Raw genomic sequence first — 23,765 nt, 5'->3', positions numbered from 1 at the left:
CAATCAATGTGTGGTTGAAGGACCATCACATCTAATCCCTGTCATGGCCAGCCCAATCTCCAGACAATCAAGAGGAAGATGGATAGTCACAAGCCATCAAAGAACTGCTTACATTTTTGTACGAGGACTGGCATAAGGTCACCCAAAAGCAGTGTGAAAGAATGGTGGAAAGCATGCCAAGACGCATGAAAGCTGTGATTAAAAATCATGGTTATTCCACAAAATATTGATTTCTGAACTCTTCCTGAGTTAAAACATTAGTATTGTTGTTTCTAAAAGATTATGAACTTGTTTTCTAAGCATTATTTGAGGTCTGCAAGCATTGCATTTTTTTGTTTGTTTGACCGTTTCTCAGTTTCTGAAAATAAATACAAAATTTAGTGCTTGGAAACTTGAAGACATGTTGTCAGTAGTTTATAGAATAATATAGCAATTTACATTTAACTCAAAAATATACAGTTGTGGCCAAAAGTATTGACACCCCTGCAATTCTGTCAGATAATACTCAGTTTCTTCCTGAAAATGATTGCAAACACAAATTCTTTGGTATTATTATCTTCATTTAATTTGTCTTAAATGAAAAAACACAAAAAGAATTGTCCTAAAGCCAAATTGGATATAATTCCACACCAAATATAAATAAGAGGGTGGACAAAAGTATTGGCACTGTTCGAAAAATCATGTGATGCTTCTCTAATTTGTGTAATTAACAGCACCTGTAATTTACCTGTGACACCTAACAGGTGTTGGCAATAACTAAATCACACTTGCAGCCAGTTGACATGGATTAAAGTTGACTCAACCTCTGTCCTGGGTCCTTGTGTGTACATTGAGCATGGAGAAAAGAAAGAAGACCAAAGAACTGTCTGAGGACTTGAGAAATCAAATTGTGAGGAAGCATGAGCAATCTCAAGGCTACAAGTCCATCTCCAAAGACCTGAATGTTCCTGTGTCTACCATGCGCAGTGTCATCAAGAAGTTTAAAGCCCATGGCACTGTGGCTAACCTCCCTAGATGTGGACGGAAAATAAAAATTGACAAGAGATTTCAACGCAAGATTGTGCGGATGTTGGATAAAGAACCTCTACTAACATCCAAACAAGTTCAAGCTGCCCTGCAGTCCGAGGGTACAACAGTGTCACCAGTACTATCCATCGGCGTCTGAATGAAAAGGGACTGTCTGGTAGGAGACCCAGGAAGACCCCACTTCTTACCCCGAGACATAAAAAAGCCAGGCTGGAGTTTGCCAAAACTTACCTGAAAAAGCCTAATACGTTTTGGAAGAATGTTCTCTGGTCAGATGAGACAAAAGTAGAGCTTTTTGGGCAAAGGCATCAACATAGAGTTTACAGGAGAAAAAAAGAGGCATTCAAAGAAAAGAACACGGTCCCTACAGTCAAACATGGCGGAGGTTCCCTGATGTTTTGGGGTTGCTTTGCTGCCTCTGGCACTGGACTGCTTGACCGTGTGTGTGATATACAATGTCTGCAAAATATGTTTTCTGTTGGACTGTGCTAGAAATCCTCCATCCTAGGACATTGTAAACTGTCAGTAGTAGGAATTCCTTCCCCCCAGGTTTTATCAACCCTGCCACTTCCTCTGGCAGAGCAGGAATGTTAATTAGCTAGGACACTTCCTGTCACACCATTTGGCTTCTCTCAGCCTCAGCTGAAAGAGAAAAAAAGTTCGGGAAAAAAAACTTTGTTTGAAATCAGGAGTTAGAAGTAAACCTTTAAGAGCCTGCCCTGCGAAAGCCCTATAACATAGAGATATAATAACCATATCTCTGTGATCCGAGCGGTCCCAGCTCCGCTACAGTGTCACTTCCGAAGTCCTAACATGTCGAGAACCTGAGATATGATTTGCGCCCAAATGGACGGTCATATCGCATAGATGTTTGATGTTTTCTTGATGGGCTCATTACGCTGGGAAACATGATACCACTGATGAGTCCATACCAGCTTCACCCATAAAGTTATAGCTAATGTAAGTTTTGTAGCCAAAACATAACTTGGATGAGAGAGGTGGGATCAACCCAGAATGCATCTCTCCGTGATGTCACAAAGCAAAGCCTATAAGGCATTCCCTTGGCAAAACCAGCTCAGAAGAGCTCCAATCCTCGTGCTGACAAGAACTCCAGATGAGTGGAGATGTGTGGCTCCGCCTTCTTTCTCAGCCGCATGGGTTTGCCTAACTAGTCATGAACAACCGTGAGTGTACCTCTGTTTTTAATCCCTTTATTTTATATCTGTACTGTACATAATTAATGTCTCAATTTTATAGCAACTTTTATCTGTAATCACTGTCCTCTTTCGGAAAATAAATGATTTAATATTTAGCCTGTCTCCATGCTCTAAGAATCGAACTATACGCCTTTGATAGATAATCGCTACTAATTCAAGGGGTTTGCCACGGACCCTCTTAATTTAACACTGTGAATTAAATAACCGTGACTGGTGGCAGCGCGTTGTGTACGGCTATTGCGGCTTGCTGGCAGTACAGAAGGGTCTTATATTGCTGAATAAGGGGCTGCGGCCACAGCATTGATAATTCCCTTACTGCAGAAGCCTAATTGCCGGTTCACAACAGGCAGTCCGTCCGGCGACTAATTATCCTAGGTGCAGTTCCCTGACTGACCGGAGGGTAAGGGGGGCGCCAGAAAGCTGCGAGTTCCAAAGTGGAACTGAGAAAGTGGGATATACATAAATCCCCGCAGTACTTGGAAGATTGATAGCAGTGGTGGGGCATCCAAATTAAACTCCCACTGCGGCAAATTGTAGAGCGAGATTAGCTTGCTGGATATTTTTGGTCACATGGTGCCAGTGGTGGGATAACTAAGATAAGCCCCCACTGCACCTGTGATAGCCGTGTGCCGGCATTGTGTCAGGTCCCTCCGTCCGCTGATACACCGGTGTCAGTGGTGGGATTGTGACATAGTGGTGACACAGGGTCCGCTGTCCGTCGCGTTTTGGTGGCAGCGAGACCCCCGTTAGTCGCCCGTAAGTGGCGAACGGCGGTTCGTGCTGTTCGTCACAGTGTGCATGGCTTATGAAGTCTGAAGACTACCAACAAATTTTGCAGCATAATGTAGGGCCCAGTGTGAGAAAGCTGGGTGTCCCTCAGAGGTCATGGGTCTTCCAGCAGGACAATGACCCAAAACACACTTCAAAAAGCACTAGAAAATGGTTTGAGAGAAAGCATTGGAGACTTCTAAGGAGGCCAGCAATGAGTCCAGACCTGAATCCCATAGAACACCTGTGGAGAGATCTAAAAATGGCAGTTTGGAGAAGGCACCCTTCAAATATTAGGGACCTGGAGTAGTTTGCCAAAGAAGAATGGTCTAAAATTCCAGCAGAGCATTGTAAGAAACTCATTGATGGTTACCGGAAGCGGTTGGTCGCAGTTATTTTGGCTAAAGGTTGTGCAACCAAGTATTTGGCTGAGGGTGCCAATACTTTTGTCTGGCCCATTTTTTGGAGTTTTGTGTGAAATGATCAATGTTTTGCTTTTTGCTTCAATCTCTTTTGTGTTTTTTCATTTAAGACAAATTAAATGAAGATAATAATACCAAAGAATTTGTGTTTGCAATCATTTTCAGGAAGAAACTGAGTATTATCTGACAGAATTGCAGGGAAGTCAATACTTTTGGCCACAACTATACCTATAAAGAGAAAGATCAGACAAAATGAAAATTTTGCAGTGGTCTCTTAATTTTTGCCAGAGCTGTATACTCACATTACAGCAAACAGCCTGCACACACACCATACACATTGAGTATACACATATATACTCACATTACAGCACACAGCCTGCACACTGTATATACACATACTGTATATACTCACAATCCAGCACACAGCCTCCACACACACCATACACACTGCATATGCACATATATACTCACATTACAGTACACAGTCTGCACACACACCATACACACTGTACATACATATATATACACTCACTCTTTTCTTCATCACAGAGGACAGGAAATGGTGGGGATCATGCAGTAAGAATCAGCAGCGCAGGGAGCCCTCTTGTCTGCAGTGTACACCTCCTCCCCCCCTCCGTCCCGACTGCTGAGCTGCTGGGAGCATTACAGGAGGATGGGGATGTAACAGAGAGTCACCCCAGCCTGTACACAAGGACCATACTGTAATTAGTCTTGCATTAGCACTCCTTGTCCTGTATCTGGTGAGGGGCATGTTTGTCTTTGTTCCCCTCTGCAGGGGGCATCTCCAATACACAAACTTGTAGACAGACTGCAGACAGGATTTCTGAAACATTCTTATACCTTGGAGCTATGTTTAAGGGGGCTGATCCCAAGAGTGGTAGGACAATAAAGGGCATGTCACACTAAGAGATATCGCTAGCAATATCGCTATAACTAGTGACGTTATAGCGATATTGCTAGCAATATCTCTGTGTCTGATACTTACCTACGACCGGCTCCCCCGCTGGTTATCGCTGATCGTGCGAGAAAGTTCAGGACTGTTTCTCGTCGTCAGCTTCCTGTGGCGCTTCCTGCTGTGAGGACGAGCGACGCGTGGAGCCGGGCGGGAGGACGCAGGATCGCCTGGTGTGACAGGTAAGTAGCGATCCCCGTCCCCAGCGATGTCGCTAGTGAGATCTGCCTATGTGGCAGCTCACTAGCGACCACTTAGCGATGTACCAGCGATCCTGACCGCGTCATATCGCTGGTCGGGATCGCTGGTACATCGCTAAGTGTGACAGTACCTTTAGCCACATGTTTAGTTATTTGATGCTGTGTGCTTTGACGGGCAAGGATCTTCAGGTCCTGTGCCATGTATGGAGATTGGTTGTAGAAGGATAGGGAAAATAAGGGGAGGTCAGCTCACCAGTCTCAGTTACGATCCATAATCCTCCTGCGCACGGAGTCACCTTGATCAGGGGCGTTGACTGAAGCAAAATAAAGGATAGAATCTCCAGCGCTGGACTTCAGTTAAAAATTCATCATTTATTGGAAATTCTTAAAATCGGACAGAAAAAAGTATGAATAAGGACATACAGGCAGATGGGGTCTCTGGTGGTCTCCAACCAAACAGAGACCCCATCTGCCTGTATGTCCTTATTCATACTTTTTTCTGTCCGATTTTAAGAATTTCCAATAAATGATGAATTTTTAACTGAAGTCCAGCGCTGGAGATTCTATCCTTTATGTATGGAGATTGGGGATCATTTCCACATTGAAGTGTAATGTCTTACCACCCTGCTAGATTTGAGGACTGAATCTAAAGACTGTTGTTGATGGTGAACTGCGAAGGGCTGGGATCTTATGCTGATATGAGATCACGGTGACCGTGTGTATTGTTAGAAGCTGCCACGTGGGACTGTGTTGTATCCCTCATCTGCTGGATCCATTGAACTCATCCAAGGATTATTTCTATATTTTCCTGGTGTCAGATTACCGGGTGGCGCACCCAGTTCGGCTTTCTTTGTGTGGACTCATTGTGGACGCAGTAGAATTACCTTCATTTGTGCTGCCCAGTTCCCTGTTCCAATAAATCTCATTAGATTGTTTATCTGCCTGGTGTATCTTCCTGCTCTGTCTCAAACCCCGTCACAAACTGGTGGCAAGCAGTGGGTTCAGAACAGAAAGAATGGCGGACAACTGCCCATCAATGTCTGGAACCGGAACCTCAGGATACAGGAACTGGACTGTGGAGAGCATACAAACAAAGGCCCGTGAATTAGTAGTCTGCTACAAAGGACTGACCAAGGAGCAACTAATTAAGGCTTTGGAAGGAGCTTGCCTGCAAGATGGAACTGAAGAAGGATTCCCACAGCAAAGGGAGGAAAGACAAGAGCTGCAGGTAAATACCCCAAAAAGTTAGTGGGTTGTGTGGTATGAGGAGGAGATGGCATTGCTTGGAGATGAGGTCACCATAGAAAATAAGATGGAGGCCATTTGTAGAGCTCAAGAGAGGGCATTGCTAGTGAGACAGCTCGCTGTTACGACTCCTGGAGTGGACCCTCTGGGCCGTGATATCAACCCACCCTAGGCGAGCTGGCCTAGTGAGGACCACCCCCTATACAGGGAGCATCAGGGGAAGACCCAGGGGGATAAAGTACCGTGACTGCTGGTACCAGGTGTCCAGATCGAAGGAGACTGAGAGGGTTTCAAAAAACTGGGAAGCACGCTGGATACAGGAGAGCGCAGAGCGCACACAGGGAAGCACACTGGATACAGGAGAGCGCAGAGCACACACTGAGAGTCGCGATTGATACAGGAGAGTGCAGAGCGCAAACTGGGAAGTGTGCTGGATACAGGAGAGCGCAGAGCACACACTGGGAAGCGTGCTGGATATAGGAGAGTGCAGAGCATACAATGGGGAACACAAGAGTGCAGAGCACACATTGGGAAACACAAGAGCGTAGAGCGCACACAGGGAAGCACGCTGGATAAGAAGAGCAGAGTGTTCCTTGGAAGGCACACTGGGACCTGAGAATCAGAAGAGCACCCACGCTGGAACCAACACTGGCCCAGAACAGATGGTAAAGTAATAATCAGGCGCTTCCTCTAGCAGGAAGCAACCTGATATACCTGTTGCACCTGCACATGAGGGATGACTTCTGGGTCAGACCGGATAAGGACCTAAGTGGCTGCGGCCTAAGCAGCTGGGTGCGGGTGCCCGGCGGATGAGATCCCCGACGCACCCGCCAAGCCGGAAGCTAAGGAGATACCCCCGGAGGAGCCCAGCTAGTGGCACGCCGGGGAGAGCGGTGAGTATCCTGGGAAAGGGGGCAGATGGCGTCGTAACAGTACCTCCCCTTTACATCCCCTCATTTTGAGGCTGGAAAGAAATCTCTCTAAGATATGAGGTGCAGAGATGTTCTCCCGAGGTTCCCATGACTACTCCTCAGGACCAAACCCCTTCCAATCAATCAAAAAGGTTTTTCCCCCTCACCCTTTTCATGGCGAGTATATCCCTCACCTCAAAAAAGTCCCCGTGGCTAAGAGGACTAGGAGTGCGACGGAGAGAGGAATGATATTGATTAACAGCACAGGCTTGAGGAGGGAGACATGGAAGGAGTTGGGAATACAGAGCGAGGCAGGCAACTTCAACTTGTAGGCCACGTCATTGATTCGACCCGAGATCTTGAAGGGACCGATGTACCGAGGACCCAACTTGTACGAAGGGATCTTAAGCCGGATATACATGGAAGAAAGCCATACTTTGTCACCGGGAAGTTACGGAGGTGGGTCCACACGTCTTTTGTCAGCATGCCCCTTTGTCCTGTCACTGGCTTTGACGAGAGCTCCTTTGGTCTCCTCCCAAATCTTAGAAAACTCTACGGTCAAGGAATCAGCTGCTGGTACACCCGAGACTGGAAGAACCGGCAGGGGCTTATTAGGATGTTGTCCCAAGACAATGAAAACGGGAGACTTGTTGGAGGAGTCACTAGGATGATTGTTATAGGCAAATTCAGCCTGAAAGAAGACAGACCCAATTGTCCTGGTGAACATTGGAAAAATGGCGAAGGTACGAAGTCAGGATCTTGTTGGTATGTTCTACTTGACCGTTGGTCTGGGGATGATAGGACGAAGAAGAATCCAAAGTCACGTTCATAAGCTTGCAGAGAGCTCTCCAAAACTGGGAAGTAAACTGTATGCCTCTGTCAGACACAATGCGTTGCGGGAATCCATGAATCCTGAAGATATGAGCGATAAATGTCTTGGCTTACTCGGAGGCAGAGGGCAAACCCGGCAGAGGGATAAAGTGGGCCATCATAGAAAACCGATCTACGACCACCAAGATTACCGTAAAACCAGAGGATTGAGAGACATCGGTGATGAAATCCATGGCTATATGTTGCTATGGGGCCGAAGATACCGGGAGAGGCTGCAGAGTACCAGTAGAAAGTTGCCTCAGAAACTTGTTCTTGGCGTAGGAGGGACAGGAAGCTATAAAATCTTCGATGTCTTGGCGTAGAGAGGACCACCAATAGTGGAGAGATGAGAGTCTTCTTAATCCCCGCATGACCGGCAGTTTTGGTTGAATGGCCCCAAAGTACTACCTTCTTTCTGTCATTCTCGACGACAAGCGTCCTTCCTGGGGAAAAATTAGCAAGACCCAGGGGAGTCACCATAATAATCCTGGAGGAATCGATGATGTGAGAAAGATCCTCTTCGGCATCAGCAGGCTGGAATGACCTGGACAGGGCATTGGCTTTGACAGTCTTATGGCCTAGTTGGAAGTGAAGCTCAAAATCGAAGCAGGCAAAAAACTGGGACCATCTGGCCTGCCGGGGATTAAGTCTCTGAGACGATTCGATATAGAACAGATTCTTGTGGTCAGAGAAAATTATGAAAGGATGTACCGCCCCCTCAAGAAGGTAACGCCATTCCTCGAGAGCTAGTTTGATGGCCAACTCTCTGTCTTCGATGTAATAATTGCGCTCAGTAGAAGAAAACACCTTGAAGAAAAAAACGCAGGTGACTAAGCGACTGAAAGAGGACCTTTGGAGAAGCACTGCTCCAGAACCCGTGGAGGAGGCGTCCACCTCGAGAATGAACAGCTTGTTAGTCTCTGGACGATGAAGCACAGGGGCGGCTGCAAAGGCTTGCTTCAGAGACAAGAAGACATCTTTAACCTCCGGACACCAGACGTAGGAGTTGGCTCTCTTACGGACAAGAGCCAAGATAGGCTTAGATAGTGAAGAAAAATGTCAGATGAACTGACTGTAATAGTTCGCGAATCCAAGGAACCGTTGGATGCCCTTTACGCCAAGAGGCAGTGGCCAGTTGAGGATGGCTGGTAATTTCTTCAGATTCATCTTCAGACCAAAATCCGAGATAATGTATCCCAAGAATGGTAGAGAGGTCTGCTCAAAAATGCAGTTCTCGAATTTGGCATAGAAACGTAACAGCACTTGGCGAACGTCCCGCCGATGAGATGACAGATCCAGAGAGAAAAGGAGAATATCATCCAGATATACAGTACAACAACGCAAGAATACAGTAGGTCTTGAAAAATGTCGCTAAACTCCTGAAATAGTGGGTGCGTTGCAGAGGCCGAAGGGCATGACCAGGTACTCGTAATGTCCATCCTGCGTATTAAATGCGGTCTTCCACTCGTCCCCAGCGCAGATACAGATCAGGTTGTAGGCACCACGAAGGTCTAGTTTGGTGAAGATCCATGCTCCCCTTAAATGATCAAACAGCTCCAGAATTAGTGGTAGAGGATACCTGTTTTTGACCGTGATGTTGTTCAAGCCTCTATAGTCAATACAGGGTCGGAGGGAGCCGTCCTTTTTAACAAAGAATCCAGCGCCTGCAGTAGAGAAGGACTTCCAAATAAAACCCCTGGCCAGATTTTCCTGGATATAGTCTGACATGGCCTGGGTCTCTGCTGGAGAGAGCGGGTATATCTTGCCCATAGGAGGGGTCGAACTGGAAATGAGTTCAATCGGGCAGTCATACTGCCGATGCGGAGAAAGATTCTCTGTCTTCTTATTGAATACATCCCTGAAAGACCAATAGGCAACAGGTAACCCAACAGGAACAGAAGGAGGCCGTGACGTCCCAACCGGTCGAACTGGCAGCAGGCACCTCTCCTGGCAACCCTGACCCCAATGAAGTATGTTAGCAGAACGCCAATCGAGAGTTGGCTCATGTGTCCTTAACAAGGGAAGACCAAGAAGAAGAGCATGGGACATGTCTGAGAAAACGTAGAAGGCAATCCTCTCCCAATGCAGAACCCCAACTTGCAACTCCAGTTCCTCAGTAACCTTAGTGACCGCCTCCGGTAAAGGTCTGCCATCCACAGAAGCAATCCACCGAGGATTCTCCAGAGTCTTAACTGGGATCTGGTACTACTCCACCACTTCAAGCCTAATGAAGTTCCCTACCGCGCCCGAATCCACGCAAGCCACTTCGGAATAGCGTTTAGAGGCTAAAGACAACTGAACAGTCACGGTTATAGGTAGAGAGGAATCACATACACCTAGGGAGGTCTCTCTTACATGGCCTAGGTGGAAAAGTTTCCAAGCTGCACTGGCAGGAACGGAGCAAATGGGAAGCATCTCCACAGTATAGGCATAGACCTTGTGCGAACCTCTCACGACGACATTGTTCCGCCATTTTGAGTCGATCCACTTGCATCGGTTCAGAAGCTGCTGCGGAAGAAGACACCGCGGAACGTGGTCTAAGTGGCCTGTGGACGGTTGGAGATGAGCGAGTAGGTCTCTTCCAAAAAGTTCTGCCTCCTCCTCTGAATTGCGACAAGGAGAGAAAGTAGTAGAGTGCAGGTGTTATGAATGTGGGCATCCCAGGCATCTGCAGGCCACATGCCCAGCTATACAGTGGAGAAATCGGTCTCAACCCCAAAAACCACCTCATGCACCTTCACATGGATATCAGCCTTCAGGTTCCCTTACCTCCATCCCCAGAGTGCACACGGGAAGAAGTGCGATACAGCGCAGATTTTACTGATGTGAGCAGCCTGGGCATCTGCAACACGCCTGCCCTCAGGGTCAATTGAGGAATGATCCTGCACCAAATCGGCCTATTTATAGCCAAATACAATGAAGGAAGAGATGCCACTCCTCCAAATTAACTAGCCTAATGTCTAAGAAACCCATGTTCCACCATTAGGAGTTAATGGGGTGTGGGCCACAGCCACGAGTTCCTTTAATCCTCAAGGAAAGCACTTACAGGAGGTCATGTTGATCGGTCGGAGAGTTCTTGGTTATGATTCTGGGGTATTTCTCACCATAGCTGATCCCAGAGTGGTTCGGCCAGAGGCAACACAGCATGGACCTGGGATTACCATTGAATTAGCTGGGGGCCAATGGAAGAATATCCCAAAAGCATGTGTAGAACTGGACTTTGGCTTTGGGGTCAATCAATGCGTGGTTGGGGTGATGAGGGGCCTGCCTGCAGATATTGTCCTAGGAAATGATGTGGGAGAGCTATAATGTCGATTTGTAGGTGTAGGAAGCAGAGTTAAAATCAAAGAGGATGTAAAGTGGAGCTTGGCCTTCAACCCTACAACTTCCCCATACAATAAAGATGAGGCAGTTGACACAAATGCTGATGGATTGTCCAGACAGGAGTCATGAGTTATGTTGGCCATGTCTGGGTGTATTTGTGACCTGTTGAGATCACTCGTCTGTACACAACTTGAGGGGGGGAAGGGGTTGTAACAGAGAGCCACCCCAGCCTGTACACAGACCATACTGTAATCAGGCTTACACTAGCACTCCTTGTCCTGTATCTGGTGGGGGCATGACTGTCTTTGCTCCCCTCTGCAGGGGGCATCCCCAATACACAAATTTGTAGACAGACTGCAGACAAGATTTCTGGAATATTCTTAATCCTTGTAGCTATGTTCAAGGGGGCTGATCCCTTGAGTGGTAGGACAATAAGCCACATGTTTAGTTAGTTGATGCTGTGTACTTTGAAGGGCAAGGATCTGCAGCTGCGGCCAGGTCCTGTGCCATGTATGGAGATTGGAGATCATTTGCCACATAGAATTGTGATGTCTCACCACCCTGCTGGATTTGAGGACTGAATCTAAAGACTGTTGTTGGTGGTGACCTGCGAAGGGCTGGGATCTTATGCTGAGACGAGAGCCCGGTGACTGCATATTGTTAGAAGCTGCCACGTGGGACTGTGTTTTATCCCTCATCTGCTAGATCCATTGAACTCTTCCAAGGACTATTTCTATATTTTACTGGCGTCGGATTACCGGGTGGCGCCCCCAGATTGGCCCTCTTTGTGTGGACTCATTATAGACTCATTGTGGACGTTGTAGAATTACCTTCATTCATGTTGCCCAGTTCCCTGTTCCAATAAATCTTGTTAGATTGTTTATCGGCCTGGTGTCGCTCGCTGCTCTGTCGCATATCCTATCACAGAGGGTTCCTGTGTGTGAATAGCAGCCATACCAGGGAAGGTGCTGTCAGGTTTCTCCCCTCGTCTCAGGAATATTACTCTCCTCCCCCCAGTACTGTGTATCCACCTCCCCTCAACAGCTTTTACCCTCTCCTCAGTAGCTTCTCCGATCATCTCCCTTCTCCTCAGCGGCACTGTAGTGTACCATTCCCTACATACCTGGCTCCGCCCAACTCTTATCTTTCTTGCTGGTTGCCATGGACTCTGTGCACCGCACTGCACACACAGGGAAACCTCTCTTGTGAAGAGGAGGTTCCGGAAGCAGTGAGGAGGAGCTCACAGCCAATCACAGACACGCACAGTGCAGAGCAGTGTTGTTTATGCATCCTGATCCTGCACTGTGCCCCGCTGTGTTAGCAAATAATGATGACTGACGCTGCCCCTGGGGACCGGTGAGGAGAAGCAAAAGAGGACAGCCCGGACTGGGTCAGACACTCTGCCAGCATGTCCCAGGCAGTCCGGGCCCCTCCTGCTTTGTTTTTCATCACAGGGCCCCTTACACCAGTAATGTTAGTAATGCCCTGATGGCAGCCCTGCCTGACAATACAAAGGTAACATCAACCCCAAAAATATGAACTCCACTTGCCACCGCTACAGGGCAAGTGGAAAGAGCCAGGCAAAGCGCCAGAATTGGTGCATCTCATAGATGTGCCTTTTCTGGGCAGCTGCTTGTTGCTATTTTTAGGCTGGAATGGCCTATAATCATGGCCCCTTACCAGCCTGAGAATACCAGCCCCAGCTATCTGCCTTAGCAAGACTGGGTTGTCAAATATGGGGGGAACCCCACGCTGTTTTTTAAATTATTTCTTTAAATACCATAATTAAAAAAACTGGTGGGGATCCCTCTATTCTTGACAACCAACCTTGCTGAAGTTGACAGCTGAAGGTTGCAGTCCCCAGCTGTGAGTTTTGCCTGGCTGGGTATCAAAAATACAGGGGAACCCACACAGGTTTTTTTAAATTATTTATTTACAGCGCAGGAGCGGCAGATGAATACTCAAATCTGCCACTCCTGCTCTCACGGTAATTAGCAACAGCAGGTGTCAGCTAATGGGAGCTGTAGTCCCATCAGCTGACACCAGTGACCGGAGATAAACTTTATACCTCTGATCACAGCTGAGCGCTCACGCTGTCTTCTGACAGCGTGGGAACTGTGGCTCTCTGACTGGCGGGGATGATTTCACCGACCAACAACGCTATGCCGATGTTTCTCATGCTGTCACACAGAGTGGGAAACACCGGCTTTTGTGCTGCGTATGTTCCGCTATATTCGTCAATTTAATCGACGATTAAATAGACAAACATTGCAAATTCGGCGGTCCTTAACCGAAACTGAAATATTCGCTCATCTCTAAACGTTAATGCAGGCTTTCATCACAAACCTGTACATCACCTTTAATAAAAAGATTAATCACTGTAGCATGCCCAATTATAACAGCTTATAATACAATCACTGTCAGGATTCTGCTCTGCTCGCGGTTTCCAGCAGTCATTACTTGACTACTCATGTGATATTAATACTGAACACTAGTAATGAGCGAGCATTCTAGTCACTGCTGTTTACTCACTCAAGCATCACTGTGCTCGAGATGCTTGTTACTCAGAGAATATTTTTTTAATGCTCAAGTGGAAGCTCGAGTCCCCGTCCCGAATGTTTGGATCTTTTTATACAGCCAATATACATGTGGGAATTGCCTGCCAGTCACTGTAATGCTGTAGCCATTTTAGTTGTGGTAATTGCAAACAAAGGTTTCTGTACCAAATATTGAGTTCTGTTTTTCTGTTGTAGCAAATACGTATTTCACGCAATAAAATGCAAATTAATTATGCAAATATCATGCAATGTGATTTTCTGGTGTATATTTTTAGATTCTGTCTCTCACAGTTGAAGTGTACATATACTAAAAATTACAGACCTCTCCATTCTTTGTAGGTGGAAAAACTTGCAAAATCGGCAGTGTATCAAATACTTAATTTCCCCACTGTATGGGGTATTGTTGAATTCAGGAGAAATTGCATAACAAATTGTGAGGCTCATTTTTACCCATTACCCCTTGGGAAATTTAAACATTTACAGCTATTATGACATTTTAGTGGTAAAAATTTAAATTGTTTATTTCCACGGCCCTATGTTATAAAATTCTGTCAGGTACACGTGGATTCAAAATAATCACTATACCCCTAGATGAACTTTTTGGTATAACTTTCAAAGTGGGGTCACATATGGGGGTTTTAACTATTCCTTCTCTTCCAAGCATCGCATGCCAAAACAATAGTTTTCTACTACATAAATTGTGGTGTTCATTTTTGCCTTTTAGACCTCATGAAAATGAAAATTGTAGGGTAAAAGCTACATTTTTATAACGTAATTTTTCATTTTTTCCCCCACTTTGCGTTAATTCCCTGTGAAGTACCTGAAGGGTTAAACTTTCTAACAACAGTTTTAAATACATTGAGGGGTGAACTTTTTAAAATGGCATCACTTTTGGGGGTTTCCCAATAAATAGGCCCCTAAAGATCACTTGCAACCTGAATATGTCCATTAAAAATAGGATTTGTAAGTAACTCTTCTAACATCCTAGCAAAATAAAAGATTGCTAGAAAAATGATGCGAATGTAAAGTAGACGTATGGAAAATGTTAGTTATCAACCATTTCATTTGGTATGACTATCTGCTATAAAGGTATAACATTTCAAAGCTTGAAAATTGTGAATTTTATTAAATTTTCAATAATTTCATAAATAAAACACAAAGTTATTGACATAAATTACCACCAATATAAAGTACAATGTGTAAACAAAAAAAGTCAGAATCAGTGGGAAATATAGAAGAATTCCAGAGTTATTACATCATAAAGTGGCACAGGTCAAAATTGAAAACTAGGGCTTGGTCATTACTGTAAGGCCTCTTTCACACATCAGTTTTTTGCCGTCAGGCGCGATCCGGCTTTTTTTTGTAAAACCGGATCCGGCAAAATGCAATGCCGGATCCAGTTTTTCCCCATTGACTTGCATTAGCGCCGGATCGCGCCGGATGGCATTGCATTTCATCCGTTTTTTGCCGGATCTGGCTACTTGTCTCATTCCGGCGTCTGGAAAAAACGGCTACTGTAACGTTTTTTGTCTCCGGCGAAAAAGCCGGAAGCGCCGGATCCGGCGCTTCCAGCTTTTTGCTACAATGAAAGTCTATGGGCGCCGGAATGCGCCGGATCCAGAAAAAGACGGATCCAGCCACCGGATCCGTTTTTTTAAGTCTGCGCATGCTCAGATCCAAATGGCCAGCCCCCAGGAAACAGATATAACCTGCTAGACGGATCCAGCAAAAAAACGGATCCGTTTCTACAGTTCTCCAAAATTTATGCCGGATCCGTTTTTTCTAAAAATAGCCGGATCCTGCCTGACGGCACAAAACTGATGTGTGAAAGTAGCCTAAGACAAAAAGAGTCTCGGTCCTCAAGGGGATAAAGGAATTCACAAAAATGCCCATTTGAATGCTCACCCATCATTCCACAGACAAAGCAGATGTTTTTTAATTAGCTCTAAGATGCCTTCAATCCAAAGCCAGAATGGGAAGTTCTTGTCGTTTAAATTCTCCTAAAGTCAAACAGATTAAACAAATTAGAAATTGCTTTTTGTGACATAGGCACATCTTTCAAAACTACATAAAAGGATTGTAAAGACCAGAACAAAAGGGTAGGAGATTTATCCATAGAAAATCTGAATTTTGTCACCAAAATTTTTCAGTTAACCCGTTTCAAGTTTAAAGAGAACCTGTCAGCACAATTTTGCAAATTGAAGTTAAGATGTGGCCGTAATGGGGCTGATATACAGAATATACGGTGGTGCACCATATGGGGCCATTATATTGTGGTGCACTACATGAGGCCATTAAATTGATTCCTTTGGTAAAGAAATCAGCTTTGTGTTTCTTCTTTAATATGAATTTGATGTTCTCTGGTGATGAGATTTTGGTGCACGGGCTGTGACTGTATATTGGGTCTCCCATCTCTCCCCACAGTTTACATAACTTTACTGCTTTTTCAGCGACTTGCCTCCTGTTTTAAATTTGGCACCGTCATTGCAGTGGGCTGGACTATGCTTCTGCAAGGTGAGTATACTTCATAGCCACTGAACTTGCCTTTTGATACTTCTTATAGCAGCTTTAGGGTTCGGAAACCATGAAGCAATTAAAAGATGTAACATGTTAATTCTTCTTTTCTTTCTACCGTAGTTAAAAACACAGGATAGCGGAGCAACCTCATAAGCAACGGCAGGACCGTCAGCAAAGCCTATTCAAGAAAAAGGCTAGTGGCTCTTTCCTTAAAGGGAAGGTGCAGTGATTTTTAATGTTGTATTAATAATTATTGATTATACAACCAATTAATACAAAATTAAATGTACCACTTTATTAGTTTTTTTATTAATTCATTTTACTTTAGTCACTGGAGGCTGCCATTGTCATTTGGGGGTGGGAAAATGTCTGAGCAGGACTCTTACACACCTCACTTACGACATCCCCTGGGCGACCGCACCACTTGTATTGAGGCTGCTCCTACTGCCTCTAGCTATTACCTGGGAATGCCCTCTGGACTGTCCAGGTCACAGCTGTGGGAGGATATTGCAGCCTTCTTTGTGGCGCCCCCAGAGTATGCTGCAAGATGCATTGCTTAGTCAGTGCGTGCCATGACTGGAGCCTGTGCAGGAAGAAAGTGCCGGAGAGTGGAGTTCCGGGATGAGAATCTGCAGCTGCAAGGAGCGGTGATCGCAGCCTGTCAGCTGTGATCGCTAGAGATGAGCGACTTTGCCTTTTGTAGGGTCGAGTCGGCTTTCATGAAACCCGACTTTCTCAAAAGTCGAGTCGAACGAAATCGACTGACTATCGGGGAAAGTCGGTGGTCCGACTGAAACACGAAACCCAATGCAAGTCAAAGGGGAAGCAAAGTCGGCAGACTTTAACCCTAGAGGTGGCGAAATCTCTCTCTCCGGACGCTGCACATGTCATCTCGTTGCCCACAGTATACGTCCTTACTAATTGGCTGAAAAAAAGTCACGTGCAAGCATTCTGGGAAATCCGACTTTGGCGCTCGGTTTTCCGACCGCATGGCCGACTTCACGCTGTGGTCGTGTTTCGGTCGGCGAAACCCGACTTTGGCATAAGTTGGTAACTTATGAATCTGGCCGACCTGTTTCGCTCAACTCTAGTGATCACTGCTCACTGCCAACCTGTTGAGAACACACAGAAGACACAACGCTGTATGGGACCATGTGAAAGGTAAGTAGAAGCGTTTATTGTTTTTTTTCCTTTGCACCAAATATATGAGGGTAACATACAAGGAAGGGGGCATATAGCAGGATGGGTGTCATATACCAAGATGGGGGATATATACTGGGATGGGGCCATCAACCAGGATGGGGCCATATACTAGAATAGGGACATATACCATAATGGAGGCATATACCAGGATGAGTGCCATATACCAGGATGGGTGCCATATACCAGGATGGGAGCATAAACCAGGATGGATGCCATATACAATGATAGGGACATATACAAGGATGGGGGCCATATACCAGGATGGGCGCCATATACCAGGATGGGGGCATATACACCCAAGATGGGTGCCACATACCAGGATGAGATTATATACCAGGATAGGCGGGCATATACAAGGATGCACTATATAGGTCCATTATACTTTGGGGCACTATACAGAACATTATACTGTGGAGCACTATATGATGCCATTATACTGTGGAACACTATATGATGCCATTATACTGTGGTGCACTATATGATGCCATTATACTGTGGTGCACTATATGGGGCCATTATACTGTGGTGCACTATATGATGCCATTATACTGTGGGGCACTATATGGGGCCATTATACTGTGGGGCACTATATGGGGCCATTATACAGCGGGGCACTATATGGGGCCATTATACAGCGGGGCACTATATGGTGCCATTATACTGTGGGGCACGATATGGGGCCATTATACTGTGGGGCACTATATAGTGCTATTATACTGTGGGGCACGATATGGGGCCATTATACTGTGGAACACTATATGATGCCATTATACTGTGAAACACTATATGATGCCATTATACTGTGGTGCACTATATGATGCCATTATACTGTGGTGCACTATATGGGGCCATTATACTGTGGGCCACTATATGATGCCATTATACTGTGGGGCACTATATGATGCCATTATACTGTGGGGCACTATATGGGGCCATTATACTGTGGGGCACTATATGGGGCCATTATACTGTGGGGCACTACATGGGGCCATTATACCGTGGGGCACTATATGGGGCCATTATACAGCGGGGCACTATATGGTGCCATTATACTGTGGGGCACGATATGGGGCCATTATACTGTGGGGCACTATATGGTGCTATTATACTGTGGGGCAAGATATGGGGCCATTATACTGTGGGGCACTATATGGTGCTATTATACTGTGGGGCACTATATGGGGCCATTATACTGTGCAGCGGTATATGGGGCTTGGCGACTCTGATGAACGGTGTAGTTACTGACGTCACTGCTCATCACAGCGGCGGGTCTTTGAACAAGGCTCCATAGTCTTTTGACGTTGGATTCGGGGGTTGTCGTGAGAATATTTTGGCCCATGTCAGTCCTGCACAGATTTTTTTTTTCAAAAATAAATTGGTGAACCAGTGTCAGACATGAAAGAAGTCCATTCCCACATTTACTGCAGTCTGAGCTAGTTGTAAACTAGGTTTTCATGGAAAATTTCAGCAGCTGCTCCCCTCAGTGTTTAAAAGTGGTAATACCAAACCTTATAAAATTATTTTTTCATATCATTTAATGGTAAATAAAGTAAAACATTAATACTTTACATTTTTCAATTGCTGAAAACATTTTTTATGGTACCTTCCCTTTTAATGTCTTTATCTAAAAGCAGGAGGCAGCAACGCTGATTGGGAAATAGAGCTGGAGTGACAGAAGCCTCAGATCCACCATAGTAATTTGCACATAAATTAAAACACTGATTTCTCATTAACAAGGGAACTGGCTGGCAATATAAAGGTTTTTCTGGACTTATGTTTGAAAGAAAGATCTACATGCGCTTATAATTAGTTTGTGGTGAACTCTTGCTGACAGATACAGATTCCCTTTAAATTAAATAGTGCTGCAATCCCCAATGTGACTCTGATCATTGCTTCTGCACTACATATACACACTAACATAACTATATATATACACAGTTGTGGCCAAAAGTATTGACACCCCTGCAATTCTGTCAGATAATACTCAGTTTCTTCCTGAAAATGATTGCAAACACAAATTCTTTGGTATTATAATCTTCATTTAATTTGTCTTAAATGAAAAAACACAAAAGAGAATGAAGCAAAAATCAAAACATTGATCATTTCACACAAAACTCCAAAAATGGGCCAGTCAAAAGTATTGGCACCCTCAGCCTAATACTTGGTTGCACAACCTTTAGCCAAAATAACTGCGACCAACCGCTTCCGGTAACCATCAATGAGTTTCTTACAATGCTCTGCTGGAATTTTAGACTATTCTTCTTTGGCAAACTGCTCCAGGTCCCTAATATTTGAAGGGTGCCTTCTCCAAACTGCCATTTTTAGATCTCTCCACAGGTGTTCTATGGGATTCAGGTCTGTACTCATTGCTGGCCACCTTAGAAGTCTCCAGTGCTTTCTCTCCAACCATTTTCTAGTGCTTTTTGAAGTGTGTTTTGGGTCATTGTCCTGCTGGAAGACCCATGACCTCTGAGGGAGACCCAGCTTTCTCACACTGGGCCCTACATTATGCTGCAAAATTTGTTGTAGTCTTCAGACTTCATAATGCCATGCACACGGTCAAGCAATCCAGTGCCAGAGGCAGCAAAGCAACCCCAAAACATCAGGGAACCTCCGCCATGTTTGACTGTAGGGACCGTGTTCTTTTCTTTGAATGCCTCTTTTTTTCTCCTGTAAACTCTATGTTGATGCCTTTGCCCAAAAAGCTCTACTTTTGTCTCATCTGACCAGAGAACATTCTTCCAAAACGTATTAGGCTTTTTCAGGTAAGTTTTGGCAAACTCCAGCCTTTTATGTCTCGGGGTAAGAAGTGGGGTCTTCCTGGGTCTCCTACCATACAGTCCCTTTTCATTCAGATGCCGACGGATAGTACGGGTTGACACTGTTATACCCTCGGACTGCAGGGCAGCTTGAACTTGTTTGTTAGTCGAGGTTCTTTATCCAACATCCGCACAATCTTGTGTTGAAATCTCTTGTTAATTTTTCTTTTCCATCCACATCTAGGGAGGTTAGCCACAGTGCCATGGGCTTTAAACTTCTTGTTGACACTGCGCACGGTAGACACGGGAACATTCAGGTCTTTGGAGATGGACTTGTAGCCTTGAGATTTCTCATGCTTCCTCACAAGTTGGTTTCTCAAGTCCTCAGACAGTTCTTTGGTATTCTTTCTTTTCTCCATGCTCAATGTAGTACACACAAGGACACAGGACAGAGGTTGAGTCAATTTTGTCAATTTGGCTTTAGGACAATTCTTTTTGTGTTTTTTCATTTAAAACAAATTAAATGAAGATAATAATACCAAAGAATTTGTGTTTGCAATCATTTTCAGGAAGAAACTGAGTAATTATCTGACAGAATTGCAGGGGTGTCAATACTTTTGGCCACAACTGTATATATATATCAGAATATCATCAAAAAGTTAATTTATTTCAGTTCTTCAATACAAAAAGTGAATCTCATATTATATAGACTCATTACACACAGAGTGATCTATTTCAAGTGTTTATTTCTGTTAATGTTGATGATTATGGCTTACAGCCAATGAAAACCCAAAAGTCATTATCTCAGTAAATTAGAATACTTTATACCACCAGCTTGAAAAAATGATTTTAAAATCCAAAATGTTGGCCTACTGAAATGCATGTTCCATGTTGTCATGCCCCTGTGGGCATGATAACATAATTTGCATGAGCAGCATCATCGCCACTCATGCAATTTTAGCACATGCACATCACTGCGCCTCTGAAGGTGTACGCGCTTCCTGCTTCTGTTATGAGTGGCGGAAGACACTAAATAAAAAATAAATAATGTGCCTTCGCCACTCGGGGTCCACCGTGCGGTGGATGGAATAACCGCTGCTAAAAGAGGCAGAGCACTAAGGCAGTAATGTGCTCAGGGTTTTAGCTGCACCCAGTGCACTGAAGCAGACTCTGTTATATGCACAGAGCTGCAAACAAAAGCATAAATAACGCTGAGTCGGTACAGGGTCAAAGACTTCCAGCGATGCAGATACGGTATTAAAGGTCACAGAAGTAGCCTTAAACACCAGGACTACTCCTTCTAGACCTACCGTAAAAATAGGATGCGGAACATCGCAACTGCGAACGCCTGACAGGCTGCAATCGCAGCGCGGCGTGAACTGAGCCGCAGAGAAAGCACCACTATGTTGCAAGCGCGATGCAGGACGCTAGCAGCTGGCTAAGATGAAGCTTGAGCGCGCTGGCGCTAATACTGGCTGATGCCCAAACAATCACACAGACGTATTATCAGAGGGAAGGGGTTTCTTAATAAGTCAGTCACCAGTCCAAGCATCCATCACCATACATACAGCAGCCGTATGAAAATACTAGCGCATGGCGGAACGGCCATGCGCACTTTTTATAGCGTACGGGACCTGCCGGAAATCTCCAGGTCTCCAAAAGGAGCCAATAGGATCCAGAGCAGGACCTGAGCACCTGACTCCTGAACTCCAATGGGAGCTCGTCCCTTGAGCATGCTCAGAAGATGGCACAAAGGACTTGGCCACTGGAGATAAATGTGAGAATCTGGATTCCTGCATAGGCATGGTAGAAACCAGATTCCTAACAGCTTCAGAGGCATGCACTGAACATGACTATGAGCCATCTTCTGACCTTCTAGTCACGTGCAGTGTGCCTCTGAAGCTGTCACCACCATGTTTGACAGCGGGCATATTGTTTTCAGGGTGATGAGCATTGGTAATTTTCTGCCACACAGAGCGTTTTGTGTTTAGCCCAAAAAGTTGTGCTTTACTTTCATCTAACCAGAGCACCTTCTTCCACATGCTAGTTGTGTCCCCTACATGACTTTCTGCAAACTGAAAATGGGACTTCTTATGGCTTGATTTAAAAAAATGGCTCTCTTCTTGCCACTTTTTCGTAAAAGTCAGATTTGTGGAGTATACGACCAATACGGACAGAGTATATGACTGATATGTTGACATATTATCCCACTTGAGCTGTGGTTCTTGTCTGATTCTCGAATTAGTGCTCTCCTTCTTGAGATGTCAATTTAGGTGGATGGCCATGTAGGTTTCTAGTTGTGCCATACTCCTTCCATTTTTGTATAATGGATTGAACAATGTTTTGTGAGACGTTCAGAGCTTGGGCTATATATTTTTTTTAGAACCTAACCCTGCTTTACTCTTCTCCACTACTTTATCCATGACCTCTATGGTATGTTCCTTCATTTTCATGATGCTGGTTGATGCCTAATGTTCTCAAACTTCTGAGTCCTTCATAGACCACTGTAGTTATACTGAGAATAAACTACACACAGGTGGACTCAATTTACTAATTTACAGGGGGACTGAATACAATTGCATGTCACAATTTTCAGATTTATATTTTTAAAATACTTAGAAAACAATGTTTCCTTTACACTTCACAAATACTTACTACTTTGTCAGGTACATGTCATCCCCTGAGGAAGAAGTGTAAACTTCGAAACGCGTTGGGAAATAAAAGTACAATTAACATAATCTGGAAGGAGTGATCTGTCAAGCAGCGCACGTTTAATCCATAAACTTTCCCCTTTGCAATCTACTACTTTGTGTTGTTATACCATGTCAAAGTCCAATAAAAAGCATTGCATTTGTTGGTGTAACGTGAAAAAAATATGGAAACGTTGAGTCATCAATACTTTTCAAGGCACTGTATGTTTTTATGTTTTGCTACTATCACACATTAAAAATGCTTTTTTATAAAAAATATTTTTTTTGTTGCCGTATTCTGAGAGCTATAGCTTTTTATTTTTTGACAAACAGAGCTGCATGAGGGTTTATTATTTGCAGGGCAAGATGAAGATTTTTTGGTACCATTTAGTGGCACATAACTGACATAACTGTCATAAAAAGAGTTATAGATCAAAGGCTGCCTGCAACCTCCCACTGTGAACAGATAATTGAAGCAGGTTATCTGATAGAGATCAGACATGGAATGTGTACACAGGGTAATTGACAGTAGCTGGCAGCTGTTGAAAGGGAAAACTTTGTGTACACTCTAATTACTAAAGATAAGAAAATCACTACAAAGTGAAGAATATTGCCTAGAAGGCAGTCAGCAAGTCTCTATATCAGAGGCCTCACATACATGTTAATAGAAGTTCAATATTTTTTATGAGAGCTCTATAAAGTCAGTATTTGGCACAATCCATGCATATATCCCTTATCAGGAACATGTTCACATCTGTAAGTAAATTCACAAAAGTTTTGCTAGCTGAGCTGGTAACCCACAGAAATGTAATATTTTTCTGAATTATGAATACATCATTCATGTGTAGTATGTATAGAACACTCAAAAATATTCAGTAAGATGATGGCCATATTTTTTCTGTAGGAAATTCCTGAAAAAAATTGTCCAACAGCATAAATATGGCCTAAAATATAAATTAAATCTAATCTGTCGTCCTTCTCGGACCTCAACTGAAAAAACGAGTATTGCAGATCTGTCCATATTTCCTGCTGAGTTCTCTTGGATTCAATTAGTACGAAGCATCTGTATTATATCCCTTTTA

General features: G+C 44.5%; 1 protein-coding gene across 4 annotated transcripts in view; it reads right to left on the bottom strand.

Annotated features, from left to right (window-relative positions):
• The window catches only part of STAT1 (signal transducer and activator of transcription 1), a 630,302-nt gene that overhangs the window by 167,732 nt on the left and 438,805 nt on the right, over positions 1-23,765 (bottom strand). For all 4 annotated transcript variants that reach the window (XM_073558164.1, XM_073558167.1, XM_073558166.1 and 1 more), the window contains exon 19: positions 15,420-15,514. In XM_073558164.1, coding sequence (XP_073414265.1) covers positions 15,420-15,514 — 95 coding nt within the window. The remainder of the gene's footprint in view (positions 1-15,419; positions 15,515-23,765) is intronic.

This window comes from Dendrobates tinctorius, unplaced genomic scaffold (assembly GCF_039654945.1).
Source record: "Dendrobates tinctorius isolate UK_male_01 unplaced genomic scaffold, ASM3965494v1 ptg000254l, whole genome shotgun sequence".
NCBI lineage: Eukaryota > Metazoa > Chordata > Amphibia > Anura > Dendrobatidae > Dendrobates > Dendrobates tinctorius.
The sequence above is the reverse complement of the archived record's forward strand: the minus strand, read 5'-3'. Positions and strand labels throughout refer to the sequence as shown.